We start from the raw sequence: 24013 nt of genomic DNA on the forward strand, positions 1-24013 counted from the left end.
CAACGGCCCCAGGGCCCTGCCCCGGCCTCGGTGCTGCACTGGGTCGGTCGACTGCCCAGAGACGTGTGAATTCAGCACAGACTGCAAGGCTGGGACGGGACACGGGGCCCAGTTCAGCCAGCAGAGGACAGTGTGGGCAGTCGTGAGCCACGGGTGCTTCTGAGAGATCCCTGGGAGGAGCCCTTTGGGTTGTTGAGACCTGGGGAGCTGGGCCGGGTAGGGGGCCTCTGGTTCGTGGGAAGGGATTGAGGCACAGGGAGCTGGTCACGGCCCAAAGCAGGCCTGTCGCTCACCAGCCGTGGAAACATCTCGAGTCCACTGTCCCCTTCAGTGATGGACACAGGACACAGTTTAAGGCCGTGACGGGGGGTGAACTACTCACACCTCCTAGATTGCTCACCTGTTAATACGGAGGTGATGCTAATGACGCACCCACCTCCGGGCCTGCGGGAAAGGCTGCACTGTGAGCTCAGTACCCAGCGCGCTGGGAGCGCGTAGTGTGAGCGGTGGCTACTCCCTCTGGTGTAGATGGTGAAAGGCTACTCCAACCGGGCCCGGAGAGCCCGCCAGGCCGAGCCGCAGCTGCACGACTACAACGACCTGGGCCTGTTTGGCAGATGGCAGACCGAGGAGTACCAGCCGCCGGTGGCCGTGGACGGGAAGGTAAGGAGGGCCGTGTCCGCGGGGGCCGGGACCAGGCCGCCTCCCTCTGCGGCTGGCTGGACCTGAGAGCCTCCCTCCGCAGGTGCCCCGGAACGAGTTTGGGAACGTGTACCTGTTCCTGCCCAGCATGATGCCTGTGGGCTGCGTCCAGCTGAACCTGCCCAACCTGCACCGCGTGGCCCGGAAGCTGAACATCGACTGCGCGCAGGCCGTCACCGGCTTCGATTTCCACAAAGGCTACTGCCATCCCATGTGCGTGAGGGGCGTTCCGCCGAGGTGGGAAGGCGGGGCGGCAGGCTGGCGTGGGGGCGAGGCCCCGGCTCTTTCAGGGTTTTCCTCTGGATTTGCAGGATCAGCCTTGATCCTTGACCTTTTCACACTTTCCCTCTGGGACTTCCGTCCAGAGGCTGCAAAGCCGGTGAAACCAGCACCCTGAGGTGCCAGGTTAAACACTGTTCTGGGGGCACTCAGGGTGACCGAGCAGCATGCTTCCTGGCTGGTGGCCTCTGCCCGCTCCCGTGGTGGAGGAGGAGAGGGGAGGGGCCACCGCCCCGCCTTCCGCCTGGGTGGTGTCTGCCAGCAGCCCTGGCCAGGACGGTGGGCCACTGGCCAGGAAGTCCTTCAGGGCCCGAGTGCGTTGGGGTGGCCGGCTGTCCCCACGGCGGGGAGCAGAGAGGCCAGAGCAGGCGCGGGCTCAAGGGCCACGTGTGCTGACCCCGCAGAACCGACGGCTACGTGGTCTGCGAGGAGTACAGAGATGTGCTCCTGACCGCCTGGGAGAACGAGCAGGCGCTCATAGAGAAGAAGGAGAAGGAGGTGAGTGGGCGGGCCGGGGGCACACAGGGCGGGGCTGCTCCCCCCAGGCCACCTGCACCATGGCTGTGAGGAGCGGGGAGCCGGGCCTAGCGTGCTTTCTGCTTCCGACCGCCTCCCTGGGGGCGCTGGGTGGCTGGCACTGAGCAGCGACCTGCCTCCTAAAGGGATCTGCCGTGGTCCAGGGCCTCCCCCCCCCCCCCATTCTCCCCAAAACACCTCAGAGCTGGTACCAGTTAAGGAGAGGGGTTTGGCTTTGGTGCCTCTCCTGTGTATTGCTTCATGAGTCATAAACCAAGTGACTCTGCCAACCCGCTGTGTCCCCTGTATCTGTTCCTGAATGGCCGTGCTCAGCATCTCCCGTTCTCTGTCCGCCTCTGCAGAAGAGGGAGAAGCGGGCTCTGGGGAACTGGAAGCTGCTGGTCAAAGGGCTGCTGATCCGGGAGCGGCTGAAGCTTCGCTATGGGGCCCAGGTGAGTGTGGTCCCCGGAGAATGGCGCGCCCGGGGGAGGGCTGGGGGACCATGGGCCGCTCTGTCTCGGTGCCGCAGACCTGTGTCTCCCGGGCCGTGTCCTGTCCATGTTGAGAAAGGTGTCCTGGAGTCAGGCTGTGGGCCCTGCCCCGTCTACAGAGGGTGCCTGCCGTGGGCTGGACCGGGTGCTGAGCCCACTTGGGCGGACAGATGTCTGCTCCTCCTGGCCTTGTACTCCCCCTGGGGCTGCGACCGCCTCCCCAGGCCCGCCCACCCCCAGTGCTCATTCAGGCCCTTCTGCAGCACTGTGGCCCCTAAGGGCTCCCGTCGGGGGCACAGATGCCCCCAGGCACAGTCATATGGAGTGGTCCGTCAGTGCCAGGTCACAGACGTGGAGACGTGCTCTAGCAGCATCTGACCCCCCCCCCACCCCCACCCCCCGCCACCTGCATCTGCTCCTTCCTCAGATCCCTGATGCACCTTCTCCCGGCTCCGTGTTCCCACGGGCTCCTTCCTCCTGTCCGAGCTTTCTGCCCCTGCCTCCCCAGACTCGAGGCCTCCAGGGCTGCTCCCTCGGAGCATCCAACACTGGGTGTTAGTGCTAAGTATTTGGGCACTTTTTTGGTTCAAAACCCAGGAAATCAGTACAGAGCGCCACTGGCAGTCACCTGCTGGGTTGGTCGCAGCTCCCTGTGGGCAGTCCCTCGGCCTTGGCCCCTGCATCCCACGGCCATGCTCCTGGACTCGTGGGCTTCCTGACGCCACCGCTTCTCCTTTCTCCCCCTGCCCTGGCCCGGCCCCCCAGAGTGAGGCGGCCACTCCCCACACGGATGCGGGAGGCGGGCTCTCATCAGACGAGGAGGAGGGGACCAGCTCTCAAGCAGAAGCGGCCAGGATCCTGGCGGCCTCCTGGCCCCAAAACCGAGAGGCTGAGAAGCCAAAGTGCCCCAGGAAGACCAGGAGGGAGAAGAAGGAAGCGGCTGCCCACCTGTTCCCGTTTGAGAAGCTGTGACGCGACCAGTCACCTCCTTGGCGGCTCGGCTCTGCCCCAGACTCTGCTCCCGGGCAGAGTCCTCCTGCGTCCACACTCGAGCTGCTGCAGACGGCTCAGGCCCGGCCTCGGGGGGCCCCTTGCTCCTCAGGCAGCTCCCTGATGCTGCGTGCAGGTGGAGCGGGTCACCGCAGGCCCCCTCAGGCCTTTGCCAGGAACACTTCAGGGCAGCAGAGGACTAGAACAAAGAGCCACAGTAGGAAAAACAACGCGACTTGCACGTTACTAAGAGGCTTCCCAGGTGGCACTGGTGGCAGAGAACCCGCCTGCCAGTGCAGAGACGAGAGACACGTGTTTGATCCTGGGGTCAAGAAAAGCCCCGGAGGAGGGCATGACTTAAAAGTTAGGAAGACTCGATCAGTGTTTAACTAGATTTTATTCATTATTGGATCCATGTATAAAGCCCTACACTGTAGATGTTTAGGAAAAATAACTTTTATAACATTTTGAGAAAAAAATAAAGCATTTATCTAAAAAGGCTTGGCTCTACATCTTCTTTCAGATTTTACATCAGCTAAGGACACCTGGGCGACAGCGATGTGCACACAGGTCGGTTGTGTTCAGTCGCTCAGTCGTCTGCCTCTGTGACCCCACGGACTGCAGCACGCCACGCTCCCCTGTCCTTCACTGTCTCCCGGAGCTTGTTCAAACTCTTGTCCATTGAGTCAGTGATGCCATCTAACCATCTCATCCTCCGTTGCCCCCTTCTTTGACTTCACTCTTTCCCCGTATCAGGGTCTTATCCAGTGAGTTGGCTCTTCGCATCAGGTGGCCAGAGTCTTGGGGCTTCGGCATCAGTCCTTCTAATGAAGAGTCAGGGTTGGTCTCCTTTAGGGCTGACTGGCGTGGCTCACACTCCACACGTCTGGTCCATGAAGCAGGTACACAGGTCAGGACTACCTTAGAGATGGGAGTTTGTTTTCCCGCAGGCTGAGAACTTAGCGTTACAGAGGAATGTTTTTCTGTTTAGTTGAGGAGGTATTACTTAATCTTGACAGTAGCCATTAAAAATCAGAGTCTGTTTTATCCAAGGGAAACAAACAAAACCCTCTGGAGTGTGACTCATGTGGCAGGAACTGGCAGGAAGGCTCTTGCTGACAAACACGGGGAGTTGCCATGGAAACCACTGGCTGTGGCCCTTTCTGAGTCAGAGCTTGGTCTCACCCTCCTGCAGGTGAGCGCCCTGTTTTCTGGGCGTGGAGTCGAACACTGCCCGCTTTCTGCAGGAATAACCTGTTCTTCAGGCAGACGGCAGGCAGCTCCTGGGGACATATCGTGGAAAAGTTAGCACTCACCTGCCTCGAATCCTATAATAAGGGGAAAAGAAGTTCAAACTGCAGGATGGATGCTTTGCGACTGTCTGCTGCTTCAGAACGGGCTCGTGGGCTTCCTCTCGCTCCGTGCCCACCAGCACCCGTGGGGTAGAGACACCCCCCACGTCACAGGGGAGGAGGCTGAGGCTCAGGTCACCATCATGGCAGGCGCCACACAGCTCATCTGCCAAGGCAGGGGACGCCTTCTGCGCTGGGTCCCACTCACTCCCTCCCACCTCCTAGAACCATCTACAGATGGGTGCCACGGGAGCCACACTCAGTCCACACAGAACAAAGGTTTTCAAGTGCTACGAATATCGAGGTGCCATTAAAAAAAAATTTAAACCAAGTTTAACTACTAAAAGCAATACATAAGTTGCAAAAATTCATAGGTTCTAAATAAACTCTATGGCTGAATTCTTATGAGATAGAAATTTCAGAAAGAATGCAAAAAGGGGAATATGGCAAGTTCTACATCAAAAGATATTCCGAAGTTTATTTTGAATTTTTATCAAAAATACAAAGGTAATACAAGTTTCATTATGATTTTCCAAATGCTCAAAATATTTATTAACATTCTTTTGTTCTTTAAGAACACTTGCAATTGGCAGTAATTTAAAATCTGTACTAGAAAGAAGTCACACAGATGTTAAGAATTTTGTATTTGGCCATCATTTTGTTGCTGTGCTTTCCAAACGCACCTTTAGGAGTTGATAGAAGAAACCACTGATTTAACAAGCAATAGTGAACACTATTTCAGTCCTTAAACCCAGATAACTCATCCCTGGGGCTGGCTGTTTTGTACATGAAAAATCTCAATTTACACCACAAGTCCCCCAGGACACAGAGAGATTACTCATTAAAGTAGCCACCCCAGCAAGGCATAGCAAGTTCCAAATAGTCAAAGGACGTACCATCTCTTAAGACATCGACGTTACCACACACTCTATCTTTCGAAGGGTGTAAAAGCCGTTAGGAAACTTAAAACTGTGAACTAAGTGTGGCTGGATTTGAGTTAGGAATAAAGCTGTAGACACTGAACACATAAGGCCCCCAGGAGCAGCCACTTGGGGCCGGGTTCTAACGGCAAAGCGTGTGGTGAGCAGAGCCGGGCGAGAGCTTCCCAACACGCAGCCTCTGATGCCCAACTGTGGTCGAGCTGTGTGTGCACACACGCAAGGGGGTCACCGTGAAGGAACACACTTGGGACAGATGAATAATGCAAAATCATTTTCAAGAAAACTGCGTTTTGATGCCAGAGAAGAAAGGAAATGCCTTTCTCTCAGATGCAGAGACCCATCTCCTCTCAGAGGGAAAACAAGCCTTCTGCTAACACTGGTTTCAAAGCACCTGAAGCTTTGAAAACCTTCCCAGGGACCCAGAATATGGACGGGTAACTTCCTCAACCAGGTAAGTCACAGCCCCACCGAACTTCCCATGCTCTGAACTGACTTCAACAGACAGATCACAGAGAGCTTTTGTGTAACAGTCTGAGATATGAATCATTCAGGAGGGGTTTTGTTTTTTAAGTCTTATTTGAAACAACCCCCACTTAACAACGCCCCAAACAATCCCCTTGTCAGGGAGTTTGATGCAGAGACACAAAGCGATAAGAAACTAAGTAACCAGACCTTCGAAGATCCTGTGCACCAAAAGGGTTCTGCCAAACTGCAACATGTGTGCGAAGCTGGACAGACATCCATGGTCCGCATCCAGACACCCGTGGCCTCTGAGCACTGAGCTGAGTTGCACACAGAGTGGGTTTGTGGCGCCCAGACCACCTTGTCCTGGACCCTGGTGTGGCGGCGGCTGTGGCAGGGCCTGGCACCTTGTCCTGGACCCTGGTGTGGTGGCGGCTGTGGTGGGGCCTGGCACCGTCCTCCAGTCTGAGGGTCACCACCTTTACAGACATCAGCTAAGAGACACGGGTGGCCACGCAGTGCCCAGAGAGGGAAAGGAGACAAGCAGGAGGGTGGAGGTCACGCTGCCAGACAGGAGCTGCCTCCTGCCAGCAAAGCTGCCCGCTGCGAGAAGGGGCGTGAAGGGCTAACTGACAGACACCAACCCGCTGCCCGTGTGCACGGCCGGGGCAGGGCGTGTGTGTGGAATCCAAGACCCAGGCAGCTCGGGAGGGCGGCCCGGGTCTGAGGCGCGGGGGTGTCTGCGGGCGCTGCGCCCGCTCACTCCAGCTTCTTGGCCGGCACCCGAGTCCGAGCAATGATGATGGGCACCAGGGCCAGGCCAGCAATCCCGAGCGCCCACAGGGGCCGATAGAAGAGCCAGCCGGCGGCCACGGTCAGCAAGGTCAGTGAGGTGGCCACGCAGAAGGCAAAGGCCTTCAGGCCGATGTTGACCAGGTCTCGGAAGACGGGGAACCAGTCCACTGTGGGGAGAGAGCGGCAGTCAGGGCTCCCAGGCCCCCGGCTCGGCTCCTCCGCTCCCCCCGCCGGCAGCCCACCTGTCTCTGCACCAGGTGCGGAGGGAGAGGCGGCGGTGGGACACACGAGGAAGAGCCCCGCGCACGGCCATGGCTCGGCTCAGCCCAGCCCCGGCGTGCCCTGGGGCAGATGAGCGATGCCGGCGAGCACCTCTCTGCTACCCAACAAAGCAGCAGGGCTGAACCCCCCGCGGGCCTGTTTGGCACCCAGCCCTTCCTGGAGGAGCCTGTCGCTCACCCAAGCTGTGACCGGTCACCTGTGTGCCAGCTCCAGGGAGGACCTGTGAGGGCTCGAAGGGCCGGAGGAGCCGCCCACCCAGAGACCCCCACAGGCTGCCACCCAACGTGGGCTCCATCAGCCCTTCTGCAGTCGCCCTGTCCTTGCCTGCGGACCGCTGAGGCAGGCCTCCCGTGGCTGGCACGCACCGGGGGCCTGCACTCAGTTCCCAGGAAGCCGGGGGTCTGGTGCCCGCAAGATGCAGGGGCCCGCAGGCTGCCTGGGGCCCATCTGGGTCCAGCCCCATGTGGGCCCGACAGCCCCCGCAACAAGCAGGGCTCATGTGTGGGCGCTGGCTGGGGACCACGCATCTCATCCAACCCTGCCCTCATGTAGACCGGTGCCGTTCCTAACCTCGGTTCACCCACAAGATTGCCGAGGCCTGGTAGTTAAGTTTACAGCCAGAAGGTGCCAAAACCACAATTTAAATCCAGGCTGTCCGAGTGCAGAGCCTCCGCTCTTCACCACCACGCTAAGCCCAGAGGACTGGGACCCTGCCTGTCCTGCTGGCGGCACGGCCTCCAGGGCCCGCAGCCCATGGTCACGCAGCAGGCTCTCAGAAGGTGCTTGTCACAGGAACGGAGGGTGGGGCGGGGTGGACGGGCACCCCGCCAGCAGCTTCCCGCGTCCCTCCTCTGCACCGAGTCCCTCTGTGCGCTCACTCTGTCCTGACCCTAGAGGCTCAGCCTCTGGCGTGGAGTGAACCAGTCAGAGGGCAGCCCCCAAGACAGACCTGACGAGGGGGGACTGGGCCCTGAGAGGAAAGGGCCTAACCGAGGTCGTGGCCACGATGGGCCTAGTGACCACGCGGGTTGCGTTCCTGGGTGTGGTTCCACCATCTGGGGGAAGGGGCCTCCCCCACCCCCACTGCTCCTCAGTCTTCCCGCCTGTGAAATGGGCTGATCGTCTGGGGGCTGCAACCAGACTCTCCCAGCTGGAAAGGCTAAGCAGAGGAGGGGTTTCTGGGAACCATAACCACCTGACTGGACAGGACTCAGCCCCCCGAGAAGCCCCATCCTCCTGCACAGCAGCCAGGCCCAGCGCCAGTCACCCACCCTGGGGTTGGGTCCTGAGCCGAGCGCCTGGGCTCAAGCAGGCCAACCTGGGGCCATGAGCAGCCGGGCACAGGCTCCCCTGTGTTCCAGACCTGCTGCGGGTGTCTCAAGTCTAGTTCAGGGTTTGGGGGGTGGGGCGTGAAGGACGGCGGCTCTTGAGTGATTCCTATTTGCCAAGCTCTTCACTAAACTCAGCAAGTTAGGTGTGAGGAACCTGAGGCTGGGCAGGAAAGGAACCTGGAGCTCTCCCTGCTGGCCAGCCCCCCAGTACGGCTCCACAGCTGTGGGTGAAGGGGTGAAGGCTGAGGGGATGCGCAGTGGGCAGGGCAGGGAGACCGTAGCCCCAGGGGCCAGTATCCACCCCCGGCTCACCCATCCCAAGGCCCTGAGGTCACAGTAGGGGCTGAGCACACCCAGTGGGTGGTGGGGGCCAAAGAGGCCCCATCTGCCCACCTACCCAGCGTGTAGAGGATCCGCGTCATGAGGTTGAGGCCCATGAACATGGCCGCCCAGCCAGCCGCCCTCAGGCCCCACGTCTTCAGCGAGTTGCTCTTCTGTTCCCGACGAAACACCTCCTGCAGGACGAGCAGGGAGGGGAGGTGCTTACAGCCCACCGAGGAGCCCCACGCCACCCCGCCAGCAGGCGCTGGGCTAGACGCCCCTCTCTGCACCGTCCTCGGGGTGTGGGTGAGGGCTGACCCTATGTTACGGATGGGGGTACCCAGGTCTCCCTGGGGGCGCCCACCCTCACTCACCTGGTCCTGCACAGCTCACCCTTGCACCCCAGCTCACACTCAGCTCGCCTCCCGCTCTGTGCACAGGGCTACATGGCGTCCCGGCCCCGGCAAGGGGGGCCCTGGGCTGCGACAAGACTGACCCACCCGGCTCTTCACTTGGGACTCAGCAAAGACGTCGCTCGCCACCCACTGCCAAAGGAGGCTCCTGTTACCACATCTGTCACCTCCGAGCATCTTGGGGGGGTCCGGGGGATTCTCTGCTTTGCTCACTGCTCCCTCTCTCGGAGGGCAGCCGGGCCGCACACACAAGGACCCCTCACCCCTTCCATTGCCTTCTCTTGCCTCACGGCCCTGGCTCTGCCACCATGGGGGCAGGCCGGTGACCAGAGCACTGGAGCGCGGCGCACAGGCGCACCGCGGCCGCTCACCTCTGCCGAGAAGTCCCCGTGGTGCAGGAGAAGCAGGGTGTCCCCTGACTTGGTGGAGTAGGGGACCAGCTGGTCGCCCCGCTGCCGGGCAATCACGGTGACCTGGTCAGAGAACTCCGGCTCAGAGCTGCGGGGCCATCTGCCCGCGGGGCCAGAGCCGTCCTCGCTGTGCGCCAAGGCAGCAGGGAGCCCCAGGCCGCCCCAGCCCCTGCCGCCACGTGGGCCTGGGGGAGGCGCTCCCGCTGGCCTGCTCCCTCCACAGCCCTGGGGAGGAGCCGGGGGCGGGGGGTGGCGGCGGGGCTGGGGTGACAGGGTCTGGAGCGCTGAACAGAGCATTTACAGGGCAGAGGTCAGTGCTCGGGGAAAGCGCGTGCACAGAGCTGGAAGAAACTCTTCAGGCACCACGCTGAGACCCTCGCCACTCCCCCGCCTGGGGCCCATGGGCATGCACACACACGAGGGGGAGGGGTATGCCCTAAGCATGCACTTGGGCCCGGGTCTGCACCTGGGAAGGCCCCCCATGTCTGCCTGGGAAGCCACTTACCACATGAGCTGGGCCCAGGTCGGGGTCGTCGCTGCTCAGGCCCGCGTAGGAGAAGGAGACACGCAGATCTCCAACCTGGGGTGGAAGAGAGGTGAGTGAGGGAGGTGGGAGTCCAAGCTGGGGCCCAGGGCGCCCACCTGCCCATGAGGGGGTCACACCACCCCCACCTGCACTCAGGCAGCCCCAGTGCGCAGACAGCCCCTCCCTCCACCCTCACCAGCACCAGCCGGCTGAGTGCAGCCGTGAGTCACGGAACCCGATGGGAGCTGATGTGCGGCTCGGACTCTCCCGCGCTGTCGGGGGCGGGACTCAGGGGCCCCAACCTCTGCCATCGGAGCGCCCGAACCCACGGGGTACCTCAGGGTACTTGGGGTTTTCACTGTGGTAGAAATAGTCCCCCCGGCGAATGATGTCCACATGCGGGTCCTCCAGCTTAGACAGGCTCAGCGTCTTGAAGTTGTCCACTTTGTCGATGAGGCCTGAGAGGCCAGTGGTTAGAAACAGTGTGTCCATTGCAGCCCCGTCTGCAAGCCCGCAGCCTGACGGGCTTCCCAGCCAGCCCCACAAGCCCGGCTGCGCGGCCACCTGCGGCTCGTCCCCGCGGGGCCTCTGCACGCCCGCTCTCCCACCCGGAGTCCCTGCTCCAACTCCGTCCGTCCACAGGGCCAGCCCCTTCAGCCTCCAGCGCCTCCAGGAAGCCAACCCTGTCAGGCGGTGACCACAGCCCGGGGAGGGCCTCAGCCCTGTGGCCACTGCTCCCCAGGTCCTGTCACCTGCGTCCCGGCCTGGCTCCCTGCTGCCCTGCAGCATGAGGCTGGGCTGTCTGGCATGGCTGGCACCGACTGGGGGCCAGAGCACACTGCCGACAGGCCAGGCCCTGCCCCTCGACGCACTGGCCCTAGGGGTCCTCTCTCCCTCGTCAGGTCTGGCCCGGGGGTGGCCCCAGGAGTGTCGGTGGCAGTCTCACAGCCACGCTGACCCCTGCAAGCCCCTCTCTGTGGGAGGCCCTCCGGGGTTGGGCTCAGGAGTGGAGGCGGGGCCTTGTGTGCGCTGCCCTCCGGGGCTGCCTGAGTAGGGGCTCTCAGCCCCGCCTGCTCAGCCCGGCAAGGACCCACACCTGGCAGCTGCTCCCTGAACAGGTTTCGGGGGGTTCCACACAGGCCCCCCTTCCTGGGAACACACCTGCCCTTTGGCCCCAGCCCAAAAGTATGACTCTGGAGAAGTGCTGGCCGACCCCTGCCCAGGGCAGCGGGAGACCCCTTTAACCACTCAAGGACTGAATGCAGGGCCCCGGCTCCTAGGAGGCAACCGGGTGGAAGTGCAGGGTTCTGGGTCCACAGTGGTTCATCTAATGGCCCAAGACTTACCCGCCGAGAGGAAAAACCTGCCGATCTGGACGAAGGGGGCTGTTGCGGTGAATGACTCCACGGCCATCGCGCTGGGGAGACAGGGGGAGCTGTTGGCGATGTGGGGCGCCAGGGGAGCTGCCTGGGTCCCCAGAGAGGTACTGGGCAGGGTCCGCACCCAGGGGGCTCCTGCCAGCCCAGCCCAGCCCGGCCCCGCAGTCTTGTCTTCCCCCGACCCCATCCCCTGCCGAGGAAGGGCAGCTTCCACTGGCTTCCCGTCGCCCAGAGCTTCTTACGATCTTGCCTGGACCCCTGCCAGCCTGTCCCACCCTGCCCCCCAGCCGTCAGACAGCCCTGCCATGGACTTCACACCCTCCCCTCCAGACCCTTCCCGCCAGCATCCAAACCTCACCGGGAACGTTCAAGGCCCTTCCTGGCCTTGCCCAGCTCGTCACAGCACACAGCCCACACGGGGCCTGTCCAGAGTCACGCCCGTCTCAACACCCTGACCCCTGCCCCTGAGCTAACTGTCCTCTGCCGGACCCCTGAACGGGGGCATAAAATGCAGCCGCTCCTGAAAGCCCTGCGGACGGTCTCCCCACACCCACCACTGACCACCCCTAGGGCCAGGGGCGTCAGGCCCCGCCTCTGCTCACAGTGCCGGAGCGGGCCTCCGAACCCCGGCCCACATTTCATCAGCCCGCGAGACAGAAGTAACTCAGCCCCATTACTCAGATGAGGACACTGGGGCTGAGAACCTGCCAGGGGCTGGTTCTCACCTGGGGTTTTTGTGGCCAATCTCTCGGTCAAAGTTTCTGCTGTTGACGATCTCTGACCTCCATTCTGTGTCTGTTTTGAGCAGAGAGAACATGCGGAAACCACGGTAAGCCTCAGGTTTGAGGCCCGCCGGCTCCACGTCCTCTTATCCAAGCCCGGGACCACCCGAGCTCCTGGAGCCTCGCTGGATAGACGGGGGGAGCAGGGCTCCGAGGACCAGCACGCAGGGAGCCTGATGCTGGCTAAGGAAAGACAGAGGCTGCGGGGAGCAGGGAGGGGCCCGTGACTCACTGTAGGAGTACTTCCTCTCCGTCTTCACCTGTCCGTCCTCCGTGTACTCCCTGCGGGGAAAACACAGGCGCCCCGAGTCAGTCCGCCACCCCCAAGGCAGCCCCACCTCTGGGCGTCTCCAGCCTGAAGCAGCCTCGGGGCTCACAGGCCAGACTCCCCACACGGCACAGGCTTGGTCCACACCAGCCCAAATACACAGTGATCTCCGGGAGCTAGCCCAGCCACTTTCTTCCCCCAGGCACTCCACAGGAGACCCCTGCCACCTCCAATCGAGACCATGGGCCAGTCCCTGGGGGACAATGTGACGTTCCTCCGAAAGGAAGACTTCCCACGGTAGCCTTCAGCAGTGCCGCAGTGAGGCCTGCTGCACGTCCCCCTAACCCCGTGCCTCCTGCAGCCCCAGCCGGCCCCTCACCTGGACTCCTCAGTCTCCACCCACTGATACATCTCCACGTGCCGCCGCAGCTTCACGGCCGGGAGGTGGACCCCGTAGTTAGGATCAGACAGGAGCTTCACAGAGGAACAGACCAGGAAGACAAAGGACAAGAACGCTCAGCTCAGGGGAAGCCAGGCTGGGGAGAAACAGGTCCAGAGGGCAGGACAGCCGAGAGAACTCTGCGCTGCTCGTATGGGTGCCAAGCGGAGCCACCGCCCCAAGAGCTGAGCCTGCGACCCGAGCTGCACGCGTGGCTCAGGCTGCGAGCCTGGGGTTGCAGGGCCAGGCAGCATGAAGAGTCTTCAGATAGGAGATGCTGCCCCAGGCATGCAGGCCCATCATCACTGTTAAAGTACCTCTGTGTGAGGCTCTGGCCAAGGGCCACTGTGCCAGGATGGGAGCTCCTGAATCTGAGCTGATCTGCAGAGCCCCCTCGGGTTGTTACAAGGTTTCTCCCCATTTGACAGAGGAAGACCCTGAGGCTCTGGAGAGACGGGTCCACAGCCGCCGAGTGGTGCAGCGCGACTTACACCAGGAGTCTGTTTCTGAGGCCCAGGCCTCCAGACGACACCCACAAGGTGCCCGCGCCCCCGCGGTCAGTGGGTGCTGCCGGCCTACCTTGGACGTCCGCAGGGCCCCGACGACGTGCAGCAGCCTCCCCTCGTTCTCTGGAGCCACAGTGTGGACGCTGCTGGGAGACACTACCAGAGACAGCCCCTCGGCCAGCGAGGTCGCCGTCTTCAGCGCACGGCCCTGTGCACCGGAGAGCGAGGGCTTCAGCTGCCGGACGCCTGCTGCCCGGGGCAAGCAGAACCCAGGACGCCCGCTCTCCAGGCCTCCCCGTACCCACGCAGCACCAGCCGTGCCAGGAAGAACGGCGGCTGCCTCTGCCCTGCACCCCTCCCCTCCCCTCCATCCATGTGCTTCACTAGGGCTGATGGCACAGCTGTTCAATGTGACCCAAGCCTCACCAACCGCATCCTGTGTTCACTGGCCCCAAGGAGTGGTTCAGAGAGAACTGAGGACACTCAGAGGTCTCCCTGTGCCTTTGGCTAAACTGACTTAGAAACAGAGACGCGTCCTCTTTTCTCTGGGGTTGCTAAGCTGCTGGGATGTGACACGGGAGTTGCCGGGCCACCTTTGCCACCACAGGGGAAGAGCCCGCTGAACAACAGAGAAAAATGGGCAACAGACGGAGAAACGGAGGCTCCTAGTGGCCCAGCATGAATGCCTGGATCCAGCCACGCCTGCGGCTGAGACTGTCCCCATTTCAGAGTTTAAATAGCTCAGTTGGTAAAGAATCCGCCTGCAAAGCAGGAGACCCTGGTTCAATTCCCAGGTTGGGAAGATCTGCTCGAGAAGGGATAGGCTACCCACTCCAGTATTCTGGCCAGGAGAATTCCATGGACTGTATAGTCCATGGGGCTGCAAAGAGTCAAACATGACTGAGCGACTTTCACTTTTCACTTTTTCTTTCACCCCCATTTCAGGTATGTGAATTGATCCATTTCCCCTCCTGCTTATGTTAGTCGTGAAGTGGAGCACAACACAATGAATTGACTAATTCAACCCTCATCCCCATAAAATCTTGACCCTTATGTCCAGCCTCTGCATTGAGATACTGCAGGGACCCTCACTCTGCACAGAGGGACCCTGAACATCATACCTCATTGGTGAAGATTAAGTAGAAGGAGACCAGGAAGGTCATGAGCCCCACAAACATTCCACCCGAGGTCTCGCTCAGCCGCTCCAAGAAGCCCGGCTGGGACTTGTTTGTGATTCTGACATGATCTTTCTTGTTACTTGTACTGGAATACTGAAAAACACAAAAAGGAAACTGGTTTTCAAAAAACAAACTGCATTTACACTCAGTCAAATGCACAGACTGAGTATTCAGTTTTAACAAGTGCAGAGCCGTGTTCGTCAACACACGAAACACGTCTCTCGCCCGAAAGCTCCCTGTGCCCCTCCCTGCCAGTACCCTGTCTCCCCACCGCCCAGAGGTAGCAGCAATCTGAATCTGTATCACGGTGATTTAGTCCTGCCTCTTCCCGAACGCGGTACGAATGGATCATGACACAGCGTGAGCTGCTCCTGTCCGGATCCCTGGACTCGGCCCAGCGCGTGGGGCCATCTGTGTCATGGCGCCAGGAGTCCGCTCCTTCTTGTGGCCGAGCAGAGTTCCACACCTGTCAACGTACTCACCAGTCGACGGATACCTTGGATATTTCTGGTTCCTAGCGATTATGAACAATGCTTCTATGAACACTCATTTACAAGCTAGTGAAACGTCATTTCTATCTGAGGGCAGGACATGAAAATTTGAACAGAAAACTCTGTGCCATGTGGGTCTCCCCCCTCCCTAACACACAGTCTGCATCTGCATCAAAGACGGGTGCGCCTGCTCAACCGTAAGGACCTTCTCCCCTTTCTTATGACGTCAGCACTGAAACTTCTTAAGAGAGCAGGTTGTTCGGCAGCTCTGCGAGGGGCCACGGTGCCTCGCCGCTCGCTTTGTACGCGTGCCTCCCTGCACTCTGCGTCCCTGGTGAACCGTGTGTAAACCATCAGTGTACCACTGTCGTGGGTGACCCTGTCCCAGCAATGCACACAACTGTGTCTTCAACTTCCAGCAGGTGAGAGTTCTCAGAGCTTCTGGGAGGCTGTCTCCAGGGTTACAATCCTGTTTGGCTCAAATAAAATGCCTTTTTCTTCTTGATTTGATTGTTAACTAAATTTTCATCCACTTTTGATTGGCGTAGTTGGGGGGCTGTCCGACGCATCCACCAGAGGACCCCTGAAGTCCACCGCAAACCGGGGCCTGGTACCAGCACGGGCCCCTGGGGCACCACCAGCTTCTCTGTGTTCCTTCGGTGCTTTCGAGAGTTCTCCTGATACCTGGACATCATTGCTTTAAATCCCACTCTGAGTTTTACTCAAGCTGTTCCTCTTGGGACTTGGAGTCTTTAAGAGGTTACTGGACTGTCTCCTAGGCAGAGACCTGGGATGTGCTTTGGAGTGAACAGGGCTCACTGGTCTTTCTTAACAGACTGACTTAAATTGGAAAGACTGTTGTATATATGGTGTGAACAAACCGCTGGTGGAATGGGGAGATTGAGCCTGTGCAGCTCCACGGTAAAGGGACACTTACTCCCTCAGCCAGGAGCAGCTCCCAGGAGGCGGAGGACCCAGCAGAAGTGCCTGAGCATCCGTCCCTGAGACGTGCAGCGGCCCCACAGGGCCCACTACAGCCACTAAGTAAGTTCTGCTCGCTGGGGAGCGCTGCGGCGGCTGGCCCCCGGCACTCCCAGTGCCTGCAGCACGTTCAACTGTTGGAGGGAGAAGCCGAGACACAGGAGAGCCAAGCCCACCCCAGGGGAACCCCGTAGGGAGCCAGACACGTTCCATCACAGGGCCCTCAGAAAGTTGTCGAGATCCTATCTGAACTGGGCTGCCAAAGTAATAACGGGAAACCATCCCTCAAAGGCTGAAAGGCCTCCTGGCTGGCTTCATGACAAAACCAATGCCTGCAAACACTTGACTCTTGAACGGCCAGGAGGGAGCGCCTTAAGACGTTCCAACACCGTAGAGAAAGCTGGCTTGGTAAAACATCTGTTCCAAATTCAGACCTTGAGGGAACAGAAGCATTCCTAGGAGAAAGCCTGAAGTTATAACCCTTATCATGTTCCTGAAATGTGAACACAGCCCACACTGCCTTGAGTCTACAGTCTTGGCTTAGCATGCCAGGCCTCTCTGTCTTTCAGCGTCTCCTGGAGTTTGCCCAAGTTCATCTCCATTGAGTCGGTGATGCCATCTAGACATCTCATTCTCTATCACCCCCTTCTCCTCCCGCCTTCAATCTTTCCCAGCATCAGGGTCTTTTCCAGTGAGTCAGTTCTTCACATCAGGTGGCCAAAGTACTGGAGTTTCCGTTTCAACATCAGTCCTTCCAATGAGTATTCAGGGTTGATTTCCTTTCGGATTGACTGGTTTGATCTCCTTGCAGTCCAAGGGACTCTCAAGAGTTTTCTTCAGCACCACATTTCAAAGGCATCAATTCTTTGGCACTCTGCCTTCTTTATGGTCCAACTCTCATATCTGTACATAACTACTAGAAAGACCACAGCTTTGACTAGATGGACCTTTGTCAGCAAAGTGATGTCTCTGCTTTTTAAAACACTGTCTAGGTTTGTCACAGCTTTCCCTCCAAGAAGAAGCTGTCTTCTAGTTTCATGCTGCAGCCACCATCCACGGTGATTGTAGAGCCCAAGAAGAGGAGTCTGTCACGGCTTCCACCTTTCCTACCCTCCATTTGCCATGAAGTGATGCGACAGATGCCATGATCTTACTTTCTTTAATACTGAGCTTTCAGTCAGTTCAGTTGCTCAGTCGTGTCCGACTCTTTGCGACCCCATGAACCGCAGCACGCCAGGCCTCCCTGCCCATCACCAACTCCCGGAGTTTACTCAAACTCATGTCCATTGAGTCGGTGATGCCATCCAGCCATCTCATCCTCTGTCGTCCCCTTCTCCTCCCGCCTTCAATCTTTTCCAGCATCAGGGTCTTTTACAATGAGTCAGTTCTTCGCATTAGGTGGCTAAAGTATTAAGCCAGCTTTTTCACTCTCCTCTTTCACCCTCATCAAAAGGCTCTTTAGTTCCTCTTTGCTTTCTGCCATTAGAGTGGTATCATCTGTGTATCTGAGGTTGTTGATACTTCTCCTGGCAATCTTGATTCCGGCTTGTAACTCATCCAGCCCTTATCCAGTACACCACACGGCATTTCGTGTGGTGTACTCTGTGCCTAAGTTAAATAGGCATGGTACCAGTAAACAGCCTTGTCATACTCCTTTCTCAATTTTGAAGCAGTCAGTTGTTCCATATAAGGTTCTAACTGTTGCTTCTTGAGCTCCATATAAGTTTCTCAACAGACGAGTAAGATGGCCTGTTATTCTCATTTTTTTCCAGAGTTTGTCACAGTTTGTTATGATCCACACAGTCAAAGGCTTTAATGTAGTCAATGAAACAGAAGTCGATGTTTTTCTGGAATTCCCTTGCTTTCTCTATGATCCAATGAATGTTGGCAATTTGATCTCTGGTTCTTCTGCCTTTTCTAAGCTGGTACATCTGGAAGTTCTCAATTCAAGTACTGCTGAAGCCTGGCTTAAAGGATTTTGAGCATAAGCTTACTAGCATGGGAAGTGAGCGCAATCATCCAATAGTTTGAACATTCTCTAGTACTTTTCTTCTTGGGAACTGGGATGAAGACTGACCTTTTTTTCTTCTTTCCAGTTTTAGAGTCTACTTGGCTTAATTAGTAGACTCAAAAGAAAAAAAGGGGGTGTGTATGTATGTGTGAAAACAGATCTTTGTAAAACTCAAGCAGAATAGCTATTTCTGTGTGTATCTGGATATATGTATGTCTGTATACACAAGTATGATCCATCTCTAACTTCAGAGGTTACTATCAACGTTAATGTAAAAGAGTTCTACTTAATTGATTTAAAAGTAAATGTTTACAAATCAAATATTTCACTTAAACTAGCCCAAACTGTCAAAGGATCACATAATCCAGGATTAATCTTTAATGGAAGAAAACAAGTTAAAATTGATGGTCTAATTAATACAGACATGGCTTTACAGTCATCATTAAGTGTAATATTTTAGCTGTACCCAGGTTTCCTGAAAGTTAATATGCTCATGTTATTGTGATGATAAAATGTGTCAACAAGAAAATTAACTTGGTATGGTAATATTTTCATAAATAATGAATAAATTTGGGGGTGAATTCTTTGAAGAATAATTTTGTTTTAGGGTATATGTACCCAAAAACAGGGCTTCCCTGGTAGCTCAGTTGGTAAAGAATCCACCTGCAATACAGGAGACCCTGGTTTGATTCCTGAGTTGGGAAGATCCCCTGGAGAAGGGAAGGGCTACTCACTCCAGTATTCTGGCCTGGAGAATTCCATGGAATGTATAGTCCATGGGGTCACAAAGAGTCAGACACAACCAAGTAACTTTCACTTTCACACGTAAAAACAGTTTCTCCCAATTTGGGGGGATTTGAAATTTTAGAGTTCTGCTGCTGCTACTGCTGCTAAGTCGCGTCAGTCGTGTCTGACTCCGTGCGACCCCATAGACGGCAGCCCACCAGGCTCCGCCGTCCCTGGGATTCTCCAGGCAAGAACACTGGAATGGGTTGCCATTTCCTTCTTCAATGCATGAAAGTGAAAAGTGAAAGTGAAGTCGCTCAGTCATGTCTGACTCTTCGCGACCCCATGGACTGTAGCCTACCAAGCTCCTCCGTCCATGGGATTTTCCAGGCAAGAGTACTGGAGTGGGGTGCCCAAATGATGGAATTCACTGAATGTCTAGATTGTTTTCTTAATAAGAAAATACTGAAAGATTAACTGCTAAATAAGTCTCTAATTACTTACTTTTATGGCAACCCACTCCAGTGTTCTTGCCTGGAAAATCCCATGGACAGAGGAGACTGGCGGGCTACAGCCGATGGGATAGCAGAGTCAGACACGACTGAGCAACACACACATCCACACACAGAGACTAAATGTGTTTTAGACTATTAATAAATATACTCTGCGCTTTACTCAAAGACTGAACTATAAAGTAACATATATTTTAAAAACAGAACCCTGAAAAAAGTTTTTGTACATGGCTAGGACTTACTAAGATCAGATTAAATTTAATTAAATAAATGAATTTTAATAATAAAGGTAAAATGGTGAAAACCAACTTTTTTATCTGTGAAGAGGACAAAGCATTCTTGAAGCACTGACCTGGTTTTGGTCAAGATTATAGAAAGTTTCTTTACTGCTAACTTATCTGATGTAGCTCTCTGTCATTTACTTTTGAAATCTTTTTATTATCCCTTTGGTTGAAGCAAATAAATATTGTTTCACAGTGACTTATGATCCTACTTAGTCAAACATTTAAAACCTTTTCATATCTTTCACAAACTTCCTCCAATCAAATTCTTAATGAAGCTCTTTTGACCGCCAGCTAACTCTGGGATGCTTCAGAAAACCCCTAAACATCTCAAAGAGAAATATTAAGCTAATTGGGCTCATTTGGTATGTTACATTACATGGGAAACACTGAGTAATGATAAATTCTTAGGTCATATTGTGTGGATAAATATATTAATATAAACATTCTAGAACTTGTAGGAAGTTCCTAAAATTTGAAATCTCCTGGTACGTGTCAGTCCTGATTCTGGCTACTCTCTTAAAATGTTGTATGCTACATACATAGCCAGTTTCCTTGACAACTGTAGTGTACTCAGGTCTTTAACCAAGATTTTAAGTCCTCTGTCATTTATACAGTTATGTCTATACATAACTGACGCTTTTACAAAACTGTTTCATGACTTGCTTTAGGCTCTCAAACTAGACTCGGCAGCCAAGGGACTCCCTCCTGTGCAAGGGCCATTTCGGCCACAGCTCTCCTGGAAGGCCCGGAGGAATGCGCTCCCCTCTCGGTTCGTGGCCGCACTGAGCTGAGCTTCTTTCGCACTCTCGCCACCCGCAGCGCCACTCTGTGAGCTGCCCAGCTTCCCGTGAGGGCCGCTGCCTGGTGCCACCTGGGTTCCACGGAATAACCCTGACCTGCAGCTCTGCTGCCTGCGCCACAGTTAGAAAACAGCCACGACTGCATTTTGTGAACCGGTTAGATCATCTTCTTGTTCCCAGGAAGCCCGTATCGATAATGCTGATCTAATTTAATTTACAGATGGTCCTACTTAAGGGAGGAGCAGGGACGTTACCAAGATGGATATGCTGTAACGCCCACAGTGGGCATCATTAAAAGCTTTTATTTACGGGAAACAAAGCACAAGCTGAATGAGCTGCCTTAACTCTAACAAACGACCCGGTGACACATGTTCACACCGACAGTCGCTGTGCCTCTGGACTGACACCCCACTCTGGAATGCTATGCAAACAGTGAGGTGTTTAACCTCTTCAGGACAACCTAATAAAAAAAAAAAAAAAGGAAGAGTTATTGTTCTACAACTGCCAAAACGTTCAATGCTGAAAACACTGGGCGTTCTAAGGTCAACGCCATGGAAGCTAAAGGCATCAGCGCGCTGAGGCGGGGTTTAAATCCCCATGCTGTCCACCCTCCAGAACGCCCGCGGCTCTCAGGGAACGCTCCTAACCCAGCGGACGCGTTCCTCCCACTGGCTCAAGACACTGACAGACACGGCCCCAAAAAGGGGAATTTTGACCCACCACCCAAATCCGGTTTAGACCTAATTTAAAAAACAAACAGCACACAAGGCTCACGCCTGGGGCACAGCTGCCGTTACCCCAGCATGTATCTCCTTTAACTCTGTGCACCCGAGAAAATGGGTCATGGGGAAAACAGTATTCTTGGAAACTTTCTCCTGTGGTGGCTCAAGGGACACATTACATTATTGTCAGGGTCTTATTGAGACACTTAAAAAAACAAAGTTGGTAACAAGTTTTTTTTACAGCTTCCAGAAAACCCTACAGATCACGGATTATAACAGAAATTTTGTCTATTGAAAAGGACATCAAATAAATGATTCTTTGCAACCACGACAGGCAGCAAGTGCTTTATCCGTTGTTAACTTACCTCTGCTCAGCCAAACTGAACATTAATTCATGGATTCAAGTCTCTCATTTTGAAAAGGCACCTCGACTCGACCCCTGTTTCTATACCCAGCTTCCTCTAATACAGGCATCACCGATGGCCTTGACCTTCCAGGCCATTTGGAAACGTCAGTGGAGCAGTTTGCTGCAGGCAGATAGGTGACCACCAGCCATTATGATGATGGCAACGGCAAGCACTCCAGTCTATCAGACGCCAGTCCTGCTCAAGCCCGAGGAGGTGGGCACCATCACGACCGCACGTCACAGGAGGGAAAACAGGGGTCAGCCGTTAGAGCACCAGTCCACACCACACAGCCTCTAAGAGGCGGACTCAGGACTCCTGTCTGGGCAACTGGGGGCTGCTCTCTGCCACTCTACTCCGGACTGCCTTCCTCACGCCTGGCGCCACAACAGGAGCTGAACACTGGGAGCCCGAGGTAGGCACGCAGCACAGGAAAAGAAGCCAGTCCCCAGCTTGGGCCCTGGAAGGCCTGGCTTCCTCCTGGGCCTCCCCCCAGCCACCCCTAACAGCCAACATCAAGATAAGCTGCTCAAAGATGGCCTTGAAGAGAAGAAAGAAGGTGATCCTCAGGCTGGCATGACACACCCAGCCCACATTCTAGACCAAATTCCCAGTAAACAAGGACTGGGGAGATTTCCTCCCTGCCCGCTCCCCTACTTCAGGCTTAGAAGCAATGAGCAGTGTGTGGTGGGATAGGGGCTGACCTACCAGGATTTTCAGGTCCTGAAAATCACTTCCTGTGTAACCCAGAGTCAGCTGCTCTACCCCTCTGATCCTGTTTACTCATTTATAAAGCACAGATGTCAACAATAACTCCATTACTCGATGGAGGTTACAGTGATTAAGAATCCTGTGTCCTTCCTGCTCCAGCCCACCATCTTCTGATCTTTCTCTGGCACCGGGCCTCCCAGTCCCTGTAAATGTGCACCCCATTACAGGGTGAATCAACGCAAGTTTGGTGGCAGAGGATACCCAAACTCATCTACACTCTTTGGCAAAGATCAGGACCCTACGTATCCAAGATTCTCTGCCCATCAGGACTGAAGATAAACTGTTTTTTAATGTAATTAAGGACTACGGTACACCAGGCACTGTGCTAAAAGCAGAGTCTTCCTTAAACTTCACAGTAACTAAGCCCATGAGGAAACAAAAATCCCAAGAAATTAAGGTCACATAGCTACTGAGAAAGAATCTGGATCTTTCCCCAAGTGGGCCTGACTCCAAAGCCTGCCACACCTTCCCATGACCCGCCCAGCTGGCTGTGGGGCCCTGGGCAAGCGCGTCCCCCTGCTGGGAAGTCCCCATCTGTAAGGTATCATGGCGGTGGTCTGGGGGCACACCTGTCTCTTGACACATCCCAGGCCTCCCCCGGCAGACCCTGCATCTAGGGGACCACCTCTAGGTGCACCACTTAAGGCTTCTCAGCCTCCCAAACAACTCTAAACCAGGCAAGGTGTACTGGGGCCGTGGGTGACGAAAGCCCTGGCTTCTCAGGGGGTGTGGGAAGCAGAGAGGATGCTTAGGGACAGAGGAGGAGCCTGGAAGGGTGTAACAGAGCAGCGGAGAGTGGCTAGGACACTCAACCAAAGCAAGAGGGAGGGAGTGCCCGGGCTGGCAGGGCTCCGAGCTGGCTCCACTTTCACAGAGGAGCAGAGCCTGAGTCACCAGCTCCTTCGCCCAACACCCTGGTGGGAGGTGCCCCTCGGTTTGTTGAATGAATGTTTAGCTTAAATAGAAAGGTTCCTGAGAAAGGCTGGCTGCTGGCAGGAGGCCAGCAGCCTTTCCAGGGGCACCACCTTCAGCGAGGGGCTCTGCAACTAAACCCCTGCTAGGAGGACCAGCGCCCGGCCGTAGGGAAATGCCCCCCTCTGCCCGCCGCCCTGAAGTCTCCGCTCCCCACCTGGCCTGCGCTCCTGTATCATAACAGCCCCGGTCTTACATATCCCTCTGGGCACGGAGCTCACCGCCCACCCCGTACAGCACGTCGCTGGACAGCTCCACCCAGGCGGATCGGCTTCCCCACCGCCCCCGTGGACTGGCCACCTCTCACCTCCAAGTCCGCACATGTGACAACCCCGAAGGTCCAGGAGGGAACCGGGAACGAAGGGAAGGGCTGCGGGGAGGGGCCCCGCACCAGACGACCCCGAGCCGGAGCCACGGACCAGAGGCCCGGTCCCCAACACCGCGGGACCCAAGGAGTCGGCCCGCGCTGAGCAAGACAGACGGCACAGCTGCCGGAAGGCGCGGACACGGGTGTGAGAGGGAGGCGGGCGGGCTGGACGGAGGGGACCACAGGCAGGGGGCCGCGACACGCCCGCTGGAAGAGGGGGCTGGAGGACCGGGAGGCCTGGGTGTGGCCGGCGGACCAAGAGACACTCACGTTCGCGGCCATGGTGGGGCCCGGTCGCCGCCCGCCTCGCTCGGCTCAACGCGGAGTAGGGTTTACGCCAGCAGCACCGAGTCCGCGACCTCTCGCCCGCCGAAGAGCGGCAGACAGCGGCGCAAGCCCAGAGCCCGGGACACGCCACAGAGCTACCGCCCAGGGAGCCCAGGCTTTTTTGGCTCCCGCTCGCCGTGCCGCACTGCCTCCTGGGAAACGTAGTCCTTTCGGGTGCTTTCCGAAAGTTGCAACCCACTGACACCTCACTGACGAGCCCGCGCAGTGCAAGCTATTCAGGGAAATGTAGTTCCTACTGCCTGGGGCGTGGCCGCGAGGCGC

The 24013-nt window shown here is 56.6% G+C and overlaps 2 protein-coding genes across 9 annotated transcripts in view; one reads left to right on the forward strand and one right to left on the reverse strand.

Annotated features, from left to right (window-relative positions):
* The window catches only part of XPC (XPC complex subunit, DNA damage recognition and repair factor), a 23622-nt gene extending 20144 nt beyond the window's left edge, over positions 1 to 3478 (forward strand). For all 3 annotated transcript variants that reach the window (XM_044933830.2, XM_044933832.2, XM_044933831.2), the window contains 5 exons: positions 529 to 663; positions 746 to 915; positions 1386 to 1479; positions 1860 to 1949; positions 2754 to 3478. In XM_044933830.2, coding sequence (XP_044789765.2) covers positions 529 to 663; positions 746 to 915; positions 1386 to 1479; positions 1860 to 1949; positions 2754 to 2960 — 696 coding nt within the window. In that variant the 3' untranslated portion in view covers positions 2961 to 3478. The remainder of the gene's footprint in view (positions 1 to 528; positions 664 to 745; positions 916 to 1385; positions 1480 to 1859; positions 1950 to 2753) is intronic.
* TMEM43 (transmembrane protein 43) lies at positions 3357 to 23928 on the reverse strand. 6 transcript variants are annotated; one of them, XR_006640434.1, is made up of 13 exons: positions 23675 to 23925; positions 14307 to 14456; positions 13259 to 13393; positions 12620 to 12714; positions 12205 to 12254; positions 11916 to 11985; positions 11158 to 11228; positions 10148 to 10269; positions 9791 to 9865; positions 9247 to 9348; positions 8539 to 8656; positions 5944 to 6695; positions 4087 to 4261 (listed from the first exon to the last, which is right to left on the reverse strand). XR_006640434.1 is itself a non-coding variant. In XM_045163935.1 (12 exons), the coding sequence occupies exons 1-12, from the start codon at positions 23684 to 23686 to the stop codon at positions 4062 to 4064; spliced, it is 1200 nt and encodes a 399-aa protein (XP_045019870.1). In that variant the 5' UTR covers positions 23687 to 23928; the 3' UTR covers positions 3357 to 4061. The 6 variants fall into 6 exon arrangements, 4 of the variants coding, with proteins under 4 accessions (XP_045019870.1, XP_045019871.1, XP_006078938.2 ...); XR_006640435.1 differs by having other exon boundaries at positions 4087 to 4306; XM_045163935.1 differs by lacking the exon at positions 5944 to 6695 and having other exon boundaries at positions 3357 to 4261; positions 23675 to 23928.
* Between the last annotated feature and the right edge of the window lie 85 nt (positions 23929 to 24013).

This window comes from Bubalus bubalis, chromosome 21, assembly GCF_019923935.1.
Source record: "Bubalus bubalis isolate 160015118507 breed Murrah chromosome 21, NDDB_SH_1, whole genome shotgun sequence".
Taxonomy (NCBI): domain Eukaryota; kingdom Metazoa; phylum Chordata; class Mammalia; order Artiodactyla; family Bovidae; genus Bubalus; species Bubalus bubalis.